The sequence below is a fragment of the Diadema antillarum genome, unplaced genomic scaffold (assembly GCF_040938485.1).
Source record: "Diadema antillarum isolate AM-2024a unplaced genomic scaffold, OU_Dant_1.0 scf00000007, whole genome shotgun sequence".
Lineage (NCBI taxonomy): Eukaryota > Metazoa > Echinodermata > Echinoidea > Diadematoida > Diadematidae > Diadema > Diadema antillarum.
In genome coordinates, this window is record NW_027270896.1 from 2,409,686 (window position 1) to 2,426,220 (window position 16,535).

Genomic DNA, 16,535 nt, shown 5'->3' on the forward strand with positions numbered 1-16,535 from the left:
AGACATTGGCTTTGCAGAGTATAAAGTTACTTCACAATGATAAATCATAATGATAATAAGCCAGTTCGCAGTTCCACTTTGCGCATGAGCAGAAAAAAAGGTCATTCGGACCAACAGACATGCTGGTGTTTGAATTCAGCGGGATAAGCGTCTGTGGTGTTATGATTATTCATGTAATAAATGCTGCTTGCCAGCACATCCACCTGACAGCAAAAGTGGTATTTGGCAAATCTGTAGAGAGAGGTTGTTAATACATTCAGTGCAAGATAATGAAATGGATGCTTTCCCAAATGTTAATTGACGGATCATTCTGGTCATCTGGTCTATGCAAGTTCATTCTTTGTTTGAGGAGGATTGATGAATACCATAGATCGTTACATAAAGCTTATGCATTATGTCACTCTGAAAGCGAGTGAAGTGTCCCTAACCGACTGAGAAAGGAGAAAAGAAAGGTCATTCGGACCAATGTGCCTGTGAGTTAACCCCGAACTGGCTTATTATAGTCAGATTGTAAGATTACCACACATTTGAAAATAACATCAATGATGTAGAATCGTTTACCATTAAAATTGCTTTATATGACAAAGATAAGCAAAAGAAAATCAGCTGAACAACACTATATGCAGAGGGAAAACAGAGACAAATAAGTAGCAAATAAACAAAAGACTGGACGCGGGAAACACAGCAATGCCTTGTGCATAATGATATACATGTATTGTGATAATAGGAAGTTTGTAACTGAATCGCAAATAGCGCCATCTATAAAGAGGTGGATTTTAGTCCGTTACTTGTCCAGTCATCGTTGTCGTCTCATGATTTTATCAACGGACATAACATTGCCCTGTCGATGATTACATACAAAACTGTACACAGCAAGTAAAGTGTAGCCTACCGTTTTCTGCAGTGAATTTGATCATTACCGACCTAAAGGCATCGAAACTGCCTCTATCTTCGTAAATTACCGCTATTTTTTATATCGTACAGTCAGCTATTGTGTACTCAAGATCATTTTGCAATTTTTGTATATTACGTTATGTTCTGTGGAAGAAGAAAATGAAAATAAATTGAATCAAACTGAACTGAACTATCATCTCATATCAAATGATGGTTAAATTGTGTTTGAAACTAGAACCGTTATGACAGAAGTACTAGTGGATTGATTTAAACTGGCTAACAATAGTACATACTCCCTTACTGCCTGTAATGAAACTGACAGATTTTTGTTTTGTTTTGTTTTGTGTACAATGTATGAGTAAAAAACGCATGTATATAGTAGCAATGGCGATACTACTGTACCTATAGTAATAGTAATGAAGTTAATAATGATTATAATAACAGTAGTAATGATGATAATGGTAATAAGAACACTGAGTAATCATCATCATGATCAGGAGAAAAAGAAGGAACAAGAAGAAGAAGAAGAAGAGAAAGAAAAAGAAGAAAAAGAAGAAGAAGAAGAAGAAGAAGAAAAGGAATATAGTAAGAATAATGATGACAACAATAACACCAGTATGTCACGCAGCCCGAAGGTAATATCGGCACAAGCCGAAAGAGGGCGAATATCTAATCCTTTCGAACGGCGTGTCAGTCACGTGATAGTCCATATCGTGAACACAATCCACCAAAATTTCCGACCAAGGCAACAGCCATAGAGGCGTGAGAAAAATTTGGAACAGCCTGTCATAATAATAAAAAAAAAGAAAAATCCAACAACCAACCAACCAACCAACCAAAGAAACAAACAAAAATCGAACAAATAAACAAATACCTATATTCCAACTTCGCTAGTGAGACGATGCCTGTAGGTACTTCTACCTTGGTGTGGAAAAAAGAAAAATCATTCATTGCATGAAAAAGTTGAATCTAACCTCTGTAACGACATTTCCGCGATGACTTTGCTTCAATAAAGATGAATACAAATATCATTCTAAATCGTATTGTAATGATACAGCGATTTTACTTTACAAAACAAGCATGGACCCAGCTTATGGAATGCTTGCCTCTGACCAATGTGGTGTAATGCTTAACCTTTGCCATGGTATGCGTGCTAATCATGAGAAGTAAAGAAGTAAACGACTCTATTAATATGACGTCATTTCTTGAAATAACCCACAGCATGCACCAATCAGAAAAGCGATTAGCCTCATGAAAAGAGTTCGCGATGCCGTCGTGCGATTGTTTACACATTGCTTACGTTGTTGTTAATTGCTTGTTATTACTGTTGTCGTGGGATTAGCGGCATGATATGCAATGTTATCACTACTGTAACTTGCTCCATTAGATCATCATTATTCTTTCCTCCTCTTCATATGCCAAAAAAAAGAATATTCATACGTATAAAGATGACGAACATTAACTCGACCAGTATCTAGGCCTATAACTGGCCCATGACCACTTGTTTTCTGTTTTCTGAAACAAAGTCGTAAAGCCTGAATGTAGACTTTGCTTAACATGCCATGCGTGGTAAAGCATGCGCAGTAGGAGAAGCATACATGTACGAGGTGACCTCGCTGTTTGCAATTCTACAAGAAGTGTGTTGTGCCAATCATCATTGTGTTCTGTTCTGTTCTATTCTGTTCTATCCTGCAGCTTACTCCAAACAATGCATGCTCTGAAAGGATATTGATAGTTATGATTGAGGGAGGTGGTTGCGGTGACCAATTAGATCCTTCCATTGTTTCCAGACAGACTTCCTGGATCTGTTATCTGCTAGAGTCATTATTTTCCAACCAAAGCACAAAACTAGGAAATACAGCCAACGAGTAAGGATACAGTACCGATGTAAGCGGTTCTGTCTTGAGAAAAATCACATTATCTATGCTGCTTCGATCTTCAGCTCGATCAGCATTGTGAAACTTTGCTACATAATATATCAGATATCAATCATTCCCAGCTATGAGCTTAACCTCTCTGTCTCGCATATAACTTTGCTATAATCGTTTGATACTGAATACACATTGTGGCTACCCCTGGAATAACGTTTACGTAATGGTACAGGTTTAGTCTCCGCACAATGAGGCTGATGGTGCAAACGTGTTTGCGATCACTTGGCCATTCTGTGAATGACCACAACTACCCAAACCACCACGCAGAAAATAAAACATGATAATTCATATATGAACGGTGTGCAATATACAGGTGGGGTTTTTATTCGAAGAAACGGATTAGATGAGAATGAATACAGACGAGCGTTCGCAAATGTGTAGTGTAGTGCATTTTGGTTTGCCTTTAGATTTCGTAAACTGCACACCGTTTCCTGTAATTGTAAGTCTAACCAGATTATTTCGCAATATTTGGCCTCTTGCCAGCGAGGTGTGCATTACAGAAACACACTGGATACCATTTTGTACTGTAAGAGATTCGTGGATGATAGCCTGAACATCCGTATGGCAGTAACATGTCTGCTACACCGTTCGACCACAAAAGAAGGAATTTGTTTTTACATTGATAACGATCGATGTTTCTTGGTTCTCGTTTCCATCCACGTGAACTGAAAAAGAAAACAACAACATGATTATAACTTACATTTTATTTCACAATTTACCAACAACTATACATATTCATGTCTTACAACCGAATTCTGGTAAAACAAACCATCAGAAGAAAAAAGAACAACTATGGTAACGATAATAATAAAAATGATGTTGATAGAATGATGATGATGATGATGATGATGATGATAATAATAATAATAATAATAATAATAATAATAATAATAATAATAATAATAATGATAATAATGATAATAATAATAACTTAATGTTCTGTTAATTTGCTATTGCCTTGTTAATTTGAAGACAGTATGAACATGAGGTGGCTCTTGGCCTTTTTTTAAAGGGACAGACTGTCTAATACTTCCCTTTGTGCAAACATAGTCGGTTCTGCAATGGTTACTCATTCACTAATACAAATAGGCGTATAAACAGCAAGCACATGAGCAGTACTGCAAGTTCATTGGTACTGCTGACAAACACGAATGATTAGTTTCAGCATTTTAAATGAGTTGATGGTGATGATTAAGAGCTAAGACTAGAGAATTAAAAATACTGTTTTGACTGCGCGATTTTGGCAACAGAGTTGGTAATGGCAATCACGATTGAGCCGGATCTGTTGCTTTCGCGGAAATCTGGAAAATGCTAAATGCTTTAACCAAAACATTGACTCCCTGACTGTGATATGGAGTAAATCTAAGGCCTGACCATTAAAACCTGAACATAACCGCTTCACTATATTTTTAAGCTGTTTCTTATAAAAACATTTTCACAACTGAGAAGTACGACTCGTTAGTCTCATCAAAAATGTATCAATCCCGTTGCCTTCATAGTGCAAAAAGGCAGTACACATAATGCAGCTTATCATGTTCATAGACGCATTCAGAGGGGTGACATTTGCGGAATTACATAGGAGGTGTGTAGTTTGATCGGTGCATGGTCAAGAATTACGGCGCCTTTTAAGTGCCGTGTTTGGCAGACAGCAGAGAAGACGAGATGAAGCTAGTTCCTCTCCTTCTCGACCTTTTTAGGGTCCGAAAAGGTGAGAAGGAGAGATGTGAGATCCCGTCCTCTCGATCTCTACGGGCGTCCGGGAAGGCAAGAAGGCGAGATCTCATAGTCATATCTCACCTTCGCGTCTTCTTTGGTCCGGGTAGATTTAGTGAGCAAGTCGAGAAATCTTACATTATTAGCATCAATTTGAACACGATTATCGCATCGCACATCACGAAGGTTCCGATCCAAAGAGTCACATATTTGTATTATACGTTCGACGTCTGCGAATTAGGGTTAATTTCAACGATTATTTAATGAAACTGTGCTGTTTTCAATCTCCCGGAGGAGTTCGTAATGTGATCGCAAATTCTAAAATGGTATAAACATGATAAGTCATGACAAGTATGGAAATATTACTTTCTCATGATTATGGATCATGCTCATGTTAGAGATTGAGAAATCATGATCGTGCGGAATTGAACGGTTTGCCTCTGTAAAGCGGTAAGTTTTCTCACTCGTGCGGTCAAAGCAAGTGGTGAAGCGTCATGCGGCCATTAACACAGCTTATTTCGTTCTTCTATGTCGCATTTAATCCTCTGCCTGCCACACTTAATATTAGCTGTCCATAAGTACGTGTCTGAAATACTATACTAGTAATGTGTGCACATTTGACTCATTGGCAGAGACAGGGTTAATCACTCTGTTTTTGTTTTTTCTGCTATTGCCACGATCAAAGTTCACGCATTAGTGCTTTGCGCATTATATAGAATTTGGTTGACTGATAGCAAAAGAGCTCCTTGCTGATAGCGAATGTGGTGAGCATTAAATCAGATAACGTGTTGTTTTTCTGATTGGACTTTGTCCTAGGTTCACTGAGCTGAAATGGAAACCTTCAAATTGCATAGCTCACCCTTCCAGAAAAGAAACAAACAAACCAACAACAACAGCATGACACTTCGGCGAAAACACCAGAAGCTAGGAAACTCTCCGAGTACATTAAACATTACATTTGACATTCGACTGAATTACCATCAAACAAAAGTAACGACAATAACAAACAAACAATTCAAAAAATCCGACTTCCGAATAAATCTGAGACTAGCCAGAATAGGTCTCAAGTCTCCCTCGCACAAAAGCAACACACTCGTAATGCATCTGACGCTGTGTGTGCCCCTGCAAACTTTGTGCATCTTTATATGTCTTATAATTGCTTTTTGATAAATTTTCGATTAAGTGTATAATCTTCCCCATAATTTCTTGGGACAAGTTGTATTTTCATAAGGTGTTCACTTGAATGATTCATAGAATCAATGAAGAGAAATGAAAGCTAAATGAAGCTTCGTTGATACCCACTTTGGTGACGAAGTTGGATGTAAAGTAAAAAGAAACGAAAACAAAACAAAGCAAATGACAAACAAAAAGCGGCAAAAACAATGATAATCGTGGGCAATTAAAGACCTTGTTACACGCGCTCATAGTATATGTTTGCAGGTGCACGAGACTGTGCTCTTTATGTTTTGCACAATTATCTCGTAATACTAATCTATGTTTATGATGATTATGATAATAATGCATACATACATATGGCTTATATTGCGCCAAATCCACTGTAGAATGCTCAAGGAGCATACAACATTGTCAAGGGAGCTTCGTCATTCATAACCAGAAACTGATATTTCTCTTTACTTCTCAGTTTGTTTGTTTGCATGTTTGGCTATGTTTGTTTTCACATTGAGTCTAGTTGGCGATATTCGGTGATCGAAACGCTAAACGTGCGCATAATTATGAATTTCAAAAATTTGTTCACTCGTTTTTTGTTTTTTCTCTGATTTAATGACATTTGGTTCATACATTCTCGAAAGTTACAGACAACACAATAATCACCATAAACACCCATCTTAATTCTGTCCATACTTTTATGCATAGCCTTGACAGACTTGTATTTCATCTCAAAGAAATTTTAGAAAACATCAACGACAAAAGCAATCATTGAATTCGTGCATATCGGAAATCATGATTATGACAATGAAATTATGAAATGATATAGGGGAGGGTGTGGAAGGTTATACTTCATAGGGGAGGGTGTGGAAGGTTATACTTCAAGTCTGGAAAAGCTGATACCCGCATGGTAATGATGGCCAAGTTTTGGATAACAGTTACTATAAATATGAAGAAATAACGGCGGTAAAGAGATCAGGAGCAGCTTAAGTATCTCCCCTTCACACTCCTTTCTCTCTCTCCCCCCCCCCCCCCCCTCTCTCTCTCTCTCTTACATAATTATGATGATGATGATGATGATGATAATTAAATAATAATAATAATAATAATAATAATAATAATAATAATAATAATAATAATAATAATGATAATAATAGTAACTAAAATAATAATAATGAAGATAATAATGGCTAGTTTTAATCCAGCGCATTTCACAATTGTTAAGTATATCTGAATGAGCTTTACAGACTATCATTACCCGGTCACTGCATACGTTATTTCCAATAAAACAACAGATATACTAGTATATATATATAGGCCTATATCCGTTGTTTATATTTTATAATTATAGTCACCAGTGTAATTACTATAATCAAACGTCCCGACTCACTGTAGCGGGGCGAGCAAGTAAATCCTGATAAGAGTAGACACATGCGAGTCATGTTCAACATGGTAAAATAGGGTCGGAACATTATGCATGCTGTGCTGCTGTGCCCAGGACAGCACAAGCGCTGCAGAATTATGTACACTGTGTACTGTAGGTCTATACCGTATTGAGCTCTGGATTGTGTGTGCACGTGAGCAATGTGTGATCAGGTGGAAAAATAAAAATCACATCATGTGTTTTTCTACCGTAGCCACACAACCGTGTCTACTGAAATCGCGAGCGAGACTAGTGTTCCCGTCCTGTGCACTGTGCTGACATCAGGAATAGTCTTAGGTGCCTACTTAACTAGTCCATTTTGTAGCCTTGAGCATATAACTCTTGACGAAGAGCCAAACACACGAGTCGAAGGTAACAGTTTTGTAAATATTGTCTTGGTCTTCGGAATTAAACAGAGTATTGCAGCTCCTTCGTCTAATGCAATGTGCATGTCCTTTCATTATATAGCTTCTTCGAAAGTATTTATGCGGTGTATAATATTGCAATGATTACCGTAACAGTGCGTCTTTGATATCATACAGTATAGTACCGGCATGTTGGTTCCAATGCCATCTTGCGGCGTAAACCCAAGCGCTAATGTCTTGTCGTTGTACCTCATTCGTAATAAGACCGTGAGATCTAAGGAATTTAACATCATAGAGTGACATACCTGTACATTACTAGTATGTTGGCTCCAATACTACATGTATCTTGTGGCGTGAACGCAAGCGTTTACTGCATTGTAATTGTACAGTATACCTCATTCGTAAGACCGTGGAGCTAAGGGAATATCGTAGCACTGATACCGTATACAACTCGTGATATCCCGTCAGCTTCGAGGTCATGGGAAACTTGCACTATAATTCAATGCACGAAGGCGACGCTCACAGTTCGCCACTCCTCATCAGGCATATATCCACTGACAGTCCTGTAGTAACCGTATCACACTATTCGAGAGCAGTGAGTGCATTGCTGGGTGACTCCAGGGTAGCGCCATTGTGTAGAGGGGCTTTGGCAAGCGATCGACCCTGACCATTATTAAATAACAAAAAAAAAAAACCCTAAAGAAATAAAATCCTAAAATGGAAATACCAAAAAGGATGATTTTCTGTAATATACATACATATACGTGTAGATGTATGTGTATACGTATGTATGTATGTATATGTATATATATATATATATATATATATATATATATATATATGTGTGTGTGTGTGTGTGTGTGTGTGTGTGTGTGTGTGTGTGTGGATGTGTGTGTGGGTGTGTGTGTGTGTGTGCGTGTTCTGTGTGTTAACCTGCAGGATTGTGCAAGCAACGTTGTGTCCAATGTTACGTTACCGCACACCGGACCTATCTTATCTCTGAACGTGTGTAACATTGAAGAGTTCCTGCACTGAACCCTTCACAAACAACATGTTTACTGCGTGAAAGGATCACACAATCACTATCTCACTGCTGACCATGAATACAGTCGAGTTCCAGAGGTCTTTACTCTTATAACACAATCATGTCCTTGTGATGGTAAAGATCATGTTAAGGTCGTCTAATGTACAGACTTCACTCATATCAAGGGCCAGGTTAGAGATGACTCAAGATTGAGGACGGATCCTTGGGGAATTAAAGGGATGGTATACTAATATCGCTTTATAAAATGTTAAAGACCATACAATTCTAAGAGGAAGATTCATTTGATGAAAATCGGTTATGAAATGGCTGAGATATCCAAAAACAAAGGAAAACAAAGTGATTCAAATAAAAGGCAAGCCCCACCTTTTATTAGGATTGCCCCTTTTTTAATATTTCGGCCATTTTTAGCACAAATTTTTATTAACAAAACCTTGAATTTCTCATAGAAATATGTGCTCTTTCATATTTCATAAGACGCTTCTCATTATCTAAAAAAAAAAGATCATAAAAAAAGTTGGAAACCTGTAGCCTCATCTCAACTGAAACTTTACAATCTGTTTAAAGGGATGGTAAAGTTTTGTTTGTGATGGGATTCAGATTTTAACTTTTTGCGAGATAAATAGAAATCACTTGAATATTAAAAGCATACAATTCTCAGAGAAACTAAGATTCATTTAGTGAAAGACGGTTTTGAAATGGCTGGGATATCCAAAAACAAAGTAAAAACAAAGTGGTCCTCATAAAATGTGGGACCCAGCTACCCAGCTGTGTGTGTGTGTGTGTGTGTGTGTGTGTGTGTGTGTGTGTGTGTGTGTGTGTGTGTGTCTGTGTCTGTTCTGTGTTAACAAGCAGGATTGTGCAAGCAGCGATGTCTCCAATTACGTTATTGCTCGAGGATCCACTTTTTATCAAGACCACTTTGCTTTTTGGATATCTCGACCATTGCAAAACCGCCTTTCATAAAAATAAACTTATATTTCCTCTTAGAATTGCACGCTTTCATACATAAGTGGCTTCTAAGTATCTCGCAAAAAGTTAAAGCTAAACCCCCCACATATCCTTTTTAAAATATTGTACTGAAAGTATTACGCAATCTGGTAGAATGTTTAACACGTGAATTTCCAAGACAAGGTTTAGTATTTTTTTATAGCTGGACTCTGAACGCCTGAGTTTTCTTTGGCATTGTATTTTTTCATAGAATATTCCGTTTTTGGTCAGTTTCAAATCATTTCTGACCTCATGCGGATGATTTCCTTGGAAACTTGCAATTCCTACAATTAAAGCTGTGTGGTTCTACGGCGCCATATCTCCACCGCTGCCCCCGCCATGGCCCACAGGGTGTTTGTGTACGGAACGCTGAAGACGGGACAGCCAAACTACAGGTTGATGGCGGGCTTGCGTCTTATCGGCATCGGACGAACAAAGACGAAGATGCCGCTCGTCGTCGCTACCGAGTTCGGCATCCCGATGCTACTCGATCACGAAGGAGGTCATGTGAGTAGGTGGTCAACAAAATGGCCAATGGTTAAAGTAGCTTAGTATGTCTGGTGGTGAAATATGAAACTTAAAAGTTTATGAAAAGACAGGGCTTTCCCTTTCCGGTAGCGAATGAGACAGAAAATGCAATGATTAAGAGAGTTTCGCTTGTTTATTATGCAGCCATGATCAAACAATGATCCATTTTGATAATTAATCTGCCTTGCCAATTATGGGCCAGGATTTTGAGCATTGTATTACGGAGGAGAGGAAAAGACGGTGATAACTCAACATAACTCAACACATATCACTCGTATCATCGCTGAAACCAACAGATCACCACGTGACCGAACTAGAAACTTCCTTGAGTAACGACAAAACTTTCTTTCTCCCCTCGAGCGCCATCATAACCCCAAGTATCTCGATTCTTCATCTGCCCCACGTAGGCTGAACACTCTGGTTTTACCTACTTTACATGCATGCAGATTTATGGCAATTGTCTGTTTAACTAAACATTTACACTACACGAGTATTCAACTGAAAGCGCTGAATCGCGACTTGGTATAAAAGTTGTTATATACAGACGAACAGACGATATGAATCATGAATCGCTTAATAAATACAATTTTTTAATATTTGGGCAGTTCTTGCATGTTACTCACATGACATTGATAAGCATTACCTGGTTAACACATCCAATGGCGAAACTTTTCCTATTCATTAGTCATTAATTTCATTCATTTTCTTTGTTTTTTTTTATCCTCTTTTTTTGCGTTTATTTTCTTTTTATGTTTTAAGAATGTGGTCGGTGAGGTTTACAAAGTCGACGACGAGAACCTGGCAAAGGTAGATGCCCTGGAGAGTTTCCCCGGCGGGTATTACGACAGAATGAAGATTGGTGTCCAGCTCGAGGGCGAATACGCCGCCCCCACGGGGCAGGGCGGCCTAACAGACTGTTGGGCCTATGTCGTGACGAACTTCAAGCCCTCCATGCTTGACCTGGAAAGATTCGAGAGTTACGACAGTGAGGGCGCCCACGGCAAGAAATACGTCAAACCAAGTGACAGGGGCGAGGGCGCTGTTTCCAAGGTCAAAGCTGCCGTTTTGAAGCCGTAGTAATTTTTTTTCATCGTTTTTTCCCCCTCAAAAATTATCTAACTTTATTTCATATCGAAGTCTGAGAGGCTATCACAGCATACTTTGAAGTTGAAACGTGGAAGATATTCAGCAGTGGAGTAATCTTAAAAGACCTACAGAGTCACTCAATGCTTACATCTTGATGAAAACGAACGAGGCAGCACACATTTCAAATTGAAACAGCATATGCGAGAGGTGATGTGGTGATGTCATGGCCTCAGAAGTATCTCTCATTGGTTTGTTTTAGTCTGTATACAAATCATATTTTGATTGAAAAAAACAACACCCATGGCAACTATACAGCTCTCGATACCGTGACAAACTAAAATAAATGAATGAAATGAATGAATACTATTAAAAAGATCGTTTTCATATCATCTGAACAATAGCATAGATGTAATTCTATACTCGGTATTTCTTATTTTGTAATTGGTAAAAATATTGGAGGCAAGAGGTTTGACCTGAGAAAAAACATAAATACAGCTTCTTGGAGAACATTAATGTCATTTATTTTCAGGGATTTAAGCTGGAAAAACAATGGGTTGGTGTTCTCGAGAGCGTGCTCGACTGCACACTCGAATTGCTTTTTTCTGCAGGAGAAGTATACGGTCTGCATGTGTTACATTTGTGGGTTGCCCAAATAACGTTGCAATAAGATATATATGGCAGGATCAAAGCATTATACAGGCTAAACAATACACGAGTTGGTAAAAAAAATACTGAAGCTTAGTTAACAGGCCAACGTTTCGGGACACAGGCAAAATAATGTGTTTTACATGATCGTCCCATTTTAGTTTTTCATTTCATATACACACCGAGAAATTTATTAAATGTTTTCTTTTCGAGAGAATTACCATCACTATACAATTCATATTCTAGTAAATCAGCTTTTTTACATTTAAAATGAATGAAATTAGTTTTGCTTAACTTGAGTGCCAGTATAAGAGGACAAGAATATAATTGGTTCATAGTCTACATGCATAACCGGCGACAATGTGTTACTTTTCAATCCCACAGCTCACAAAAAACTTTAGACATTAAAATCTGGTTTACGACAAGGCTCAATTCTAGGCGTATTGTTGTTAATTATTCGTGTTAATGATATGATTATACACTGTATCTTATACACTTCCAAACTTCTATGTTTTTGCCGATGATGTATTTTATTGGCATCACAATTTAGAAATTTCGACTACTCAACTAAAGTGTATAATAGTGAAAGTCTCCGAATGGTTTAAATCTAATAAATGATCAATTCGTAACAAACTATATATATATATATATATATATATATATATATATATATATATCAACAATCGACCAATTTCCTTCTCGTTTACTGAAATCATTGAAATACTTTTCCCTAGTATTTATGAACAGAAGTTTGACAAAATTATTTGAATGACTGTGTGTGTAAACTTGTATCATACTGTATTCCTTGAAACGATTGATATGTGACGAAAAAAAAAATCTTATAAATTTCAACAATTTATATTTCAGATACATGATATACATAGATATACCTATTATGTGCAATATCTTCGGATAGAGGCTACGTGTACAGCAGTTACGGACATTTTGAAATGAAACTAACTCAATGTAATGACAACGATATTTCATTTTTTTAGTATTACCATGACTACCTCGGAAAATATGTCTGCAGTTTATCCATGGCAAATCACTGTCACGAAACCAAGGCAACACTGCTAAAGAGTATATCACGTCAATAAGTGTGTGTATGCAGGAGCAGCGTTCCATACAACGGTTGTATTCACAGTGTTATGTTGCATTGTGAAGTACAATGTATAATATATACGGGTAAATGATGCAGTAATAAATGCTTTCTCTTCTCAGTGCATTCTCATGTCGCTTGCCACGCTTTGTAAATACAATGAACTAGATACGCGATCTGTATGTATCTACATACAGTGTACCAACTCTTCTTTTTGTTCTCTCTCTTTGTATAATATTATATAATTATTGAAATGAATAAAACACCTATTTTGACAAATGGCTGCAAGTACAAGTACAAGGTATAAGATAGTACACTTAATATTGGCTTGATGGTGTTGGATATATGAATTCCTTGTCTGATAACATATCATATACAGTGGTTAATCCCTTCACTTAATGGTGCTGTTCTCTCATGACTCCGCCCATTCATTTGGCATCATACTTCACTCATGTGGTTGCAGACTGCTAATCCAGCCTACCGCAGCTGGCGGCAGCTTGCCATAGTCGTCAGGTGTCAACAAGGTCGACGACATTACGTCATATCTAAAAATAACCCCTGCGAGGCAGCGTGCACTTGCACGGAGTTCAGGAGAAGTTCGTCGTGACAGAAAAGCAAAATAACATCTTTGTTGTGGTCAGTGTGAATACTTGATGTGATTCACTCTATCTGTATGATTTTATCGAAATATGAAAAATGTGAAGGGAATCATAACGAAGGGGCAGATATGTGACACGACGCCGCGTGTCAAAACCGCGCGTGCCATTTACATGAGCTGGGCGTATGGTTATGGGGCATGTATTTATCATGCGAATGAGCCATAATTCTTATACATTTCCTTGCATGAGGTCACAAATCCTGTCCCCCCCCCCCCCCCTCTCTCTCTCTCTCTCTCCCTCTCCGTCTCTAGAACACAGTGCTGGTACTACGAGTCACAGTTCGTGTACAGCACTCGTACTATAGCTGAGCAAATATTTGAAAAATAGGCCAGTCTACTCATAATTTGAACTTTGTTTTATTTTTTTCTGCGATCTATAGCAACATGCTTATGAGATCATCAGATCTGTTCATATAGAACGAATGTATCGCTTGAAATCTAGTTTGTATCTACAGTAAACCTCGGATAAGTCGACGTCGAGTGAGTCGAAAATCACTTAACTCGAAGCAAAATAAAAAGTCCCGATTTTCCCCTATGTATTTTCCCTAAGAAATATTTGGATAAGCCGAAGTACGAGAGTCGAATTTCGGCTGTGTCGAAGTAAAACAGTCAATCCCTTTTGTACAAAATACACGTAGTATACATCACTTGAGACGAAGAAGATTTGTCTGGCATTCTCATGACATTTAGAGGAGAACAAAAAAAATCGGCATGTCGCAGAACCTCGTCCCTGACCTGCTGCAGGTAAGCATGCACACTCACCGTACCGCTCCGCCGCACGCATGTCGAATACATACACACATGTATACATGTATACATGTGTACACACAGCACATCGATCCATTTATCCATACACACAGCACATCCATACTTTATCCATGTCAAGCCAGAACTCCTTGGTCAACCAATCGCTGCTTTAATATTTTAGTGACAGGCCAAGTGGGCGGAGCTTGTTTGTGCGTGCCCGGCTGGCTGTATAGTTTTGTTCAATGGAGGTGGGATGGGCCTGGGAGAGTGTTTGTCTCAGGGTAGGTTGACAGAGATGGCTACCTATATTGCACCATAAACATAACACATGCACATTGCCACATTAGCGCAGACATTCTCAAAACTACGTCTAACTACTAGTATTGATACAAATTCCATGTTCAATTAAGAACAAAATAAGAACATTATCTTCAAGAACAGACAAATTTGAATGCAAACACACACACGCACGCACACACACACACACATGCATGCAAATGTACTATAATACATACATAACTGTGAGTCGAAAAAAAATCGGCTCTCGCGAGAGTCGAAGTTCACTTAAGTCGACGCATTTTTGTAAGTCCCGAGAGCTTCGACTCATGCGAGGTTTACTGTATGTGTAAGTTGCTATTTGGGGCAATTACCGTGCAAATTCTCTGGTTGTCTTAATACGACTTTGTTAGAACAACGTATAGTAAGCATTAAGTATACCACTAGAATGAATAATGTGTTCGCTTAGATAATAAAAAAGAGGTCACACCAATTAGCAAAATTGGCGATTCTTTGACGCCATGCCTCTTCGGCTAAAATGGTACAGTGATTATCATTTCTTTATGTTTTTTTTTTGGTATGAACAAGTAGTGTTTTGCGCTGTGCCTCTTCTTTTGTCTGTGTGATTTTCTACCTGTCTATGAGTGTACTTATTTCTATGCATATGTCCTTCGTGGATGTGTGTGTGTTTGTAACTGTTAGTATTCTCGTTCTATTTTGAATGAATTATCATCAAAGAAGAATTCAATAAAGAATACCAGGAATGATATACCCCACCCTGTGATAGATCAATGGGCAATAATTATTTACTAATGGGACTCAGATACAATTTATGTGTGTCATGTGGCGATAGTACAGAGTCATCATCTCAGCTGAAAATAGTTTTCGGCAGACCTCATCACTGGTTTGGATACCTCGCTGATGTTGCGTGCGAACTCCCTCGTGGAAAATATTCTGGTTACAAGCCGCCACTTCCCACGCTATATGATGTGTGCTGGGTATTGTAAATCCATGCTCTTTCGTGTACACGCCTCCGTGGAATTCACATCAATGGCAAGCAGTACCGTGTGTCGCCAACTTTGAACAATAGCATTTCGTTTAAAGTACGATTCTCCTTCCACGTACACGTTAACTACATTGACAGGGGAAGTTAAGCCAAGCAAACGTAACAGTGAAATCCTAATGATATCCATCATGCAAAAAAAAAAAAACCCAGACAAACAAACAAAACACAACAACAACAACGACTAACACACAAATTTGTAAAATCTTAAGAACTCATTCAAAATATCGCGGTATTGATCACATTCGCTTCATGTGAATTAAATGAGAAGATGACGTCATAATCTGTCAGGTGTCCCCTTGACATGAGCTCAAATTCTTGACTTTTATTCTTTATAAGGCATGAAAAAGCAGATAACTTGTCAATATTATGTAGCATACCATTTTTAGTGATTTAGTAACAGTCACTCTTTAAAGGGAGAGATTGTAATTGGTATCCATATTGGCTTAAACCGAAGCTTATCAAATTTTTATGTTACGAGACTTATCTAATTAGATATAATGATATGATTAGTAGGACCGACGCCATTGTTCCTAGCAAACACCATAAACTTTTAAATTTCAAAACTCTCGTAATACATACACTTATTGCTCTTCAAACATTGGATCTTCTGTTTGTTTGACCAGGGAGGTTTGACATCACTCTCTTTACCGAAGCCTACTCAAACATGGAATGGCGTCTCATTTTGATAAAAAAGAAAGGAAAAAAATCTATGCCAGTAACTTTCAGTGACTCCAACAACAGTTCTATTGTTGTCTTTTAATGTACCTTTTTTTTTTTGGTCCATTGTTATGAAGTTGGGAAAGTTGAACTGAAAATTGGCGGAACCACTGCCTGCACGAGTTCTTGTCCTGTGATTAACCGCTGTTTGAATAGTCAGGAGTAATCTGACCCAAATCATACAAACG

The 16,535-nt window shown here is 38.1% G+C and overlaps 1 protein-coding gene across 1 annotated transcript; it reads left to right on the forward strand.

The window, feature by feature from the left end:
* Positions 1-9,864: 9,864 nt before the first annotated feature.
* LOC139716587 (putative gamma-glutamylcyclotransferase CG2811) lies at positions 9,865-11,130 on the forward strand. Its single transcript, XM_071628118.1, has 2 exons — positions 9,865-10,032; positions 10,813-11,130. Exons 1-2 carry the CDS (start codon positions 9,865-9,867, stop codon positions 11,128-11,130), a joined length of 486 nt encoding a protein of 161 aa, XP_071484219.1.
* The last annotated feature ends 5,405 nt before the right edge of the window (positions 11,131-16,535 follow it).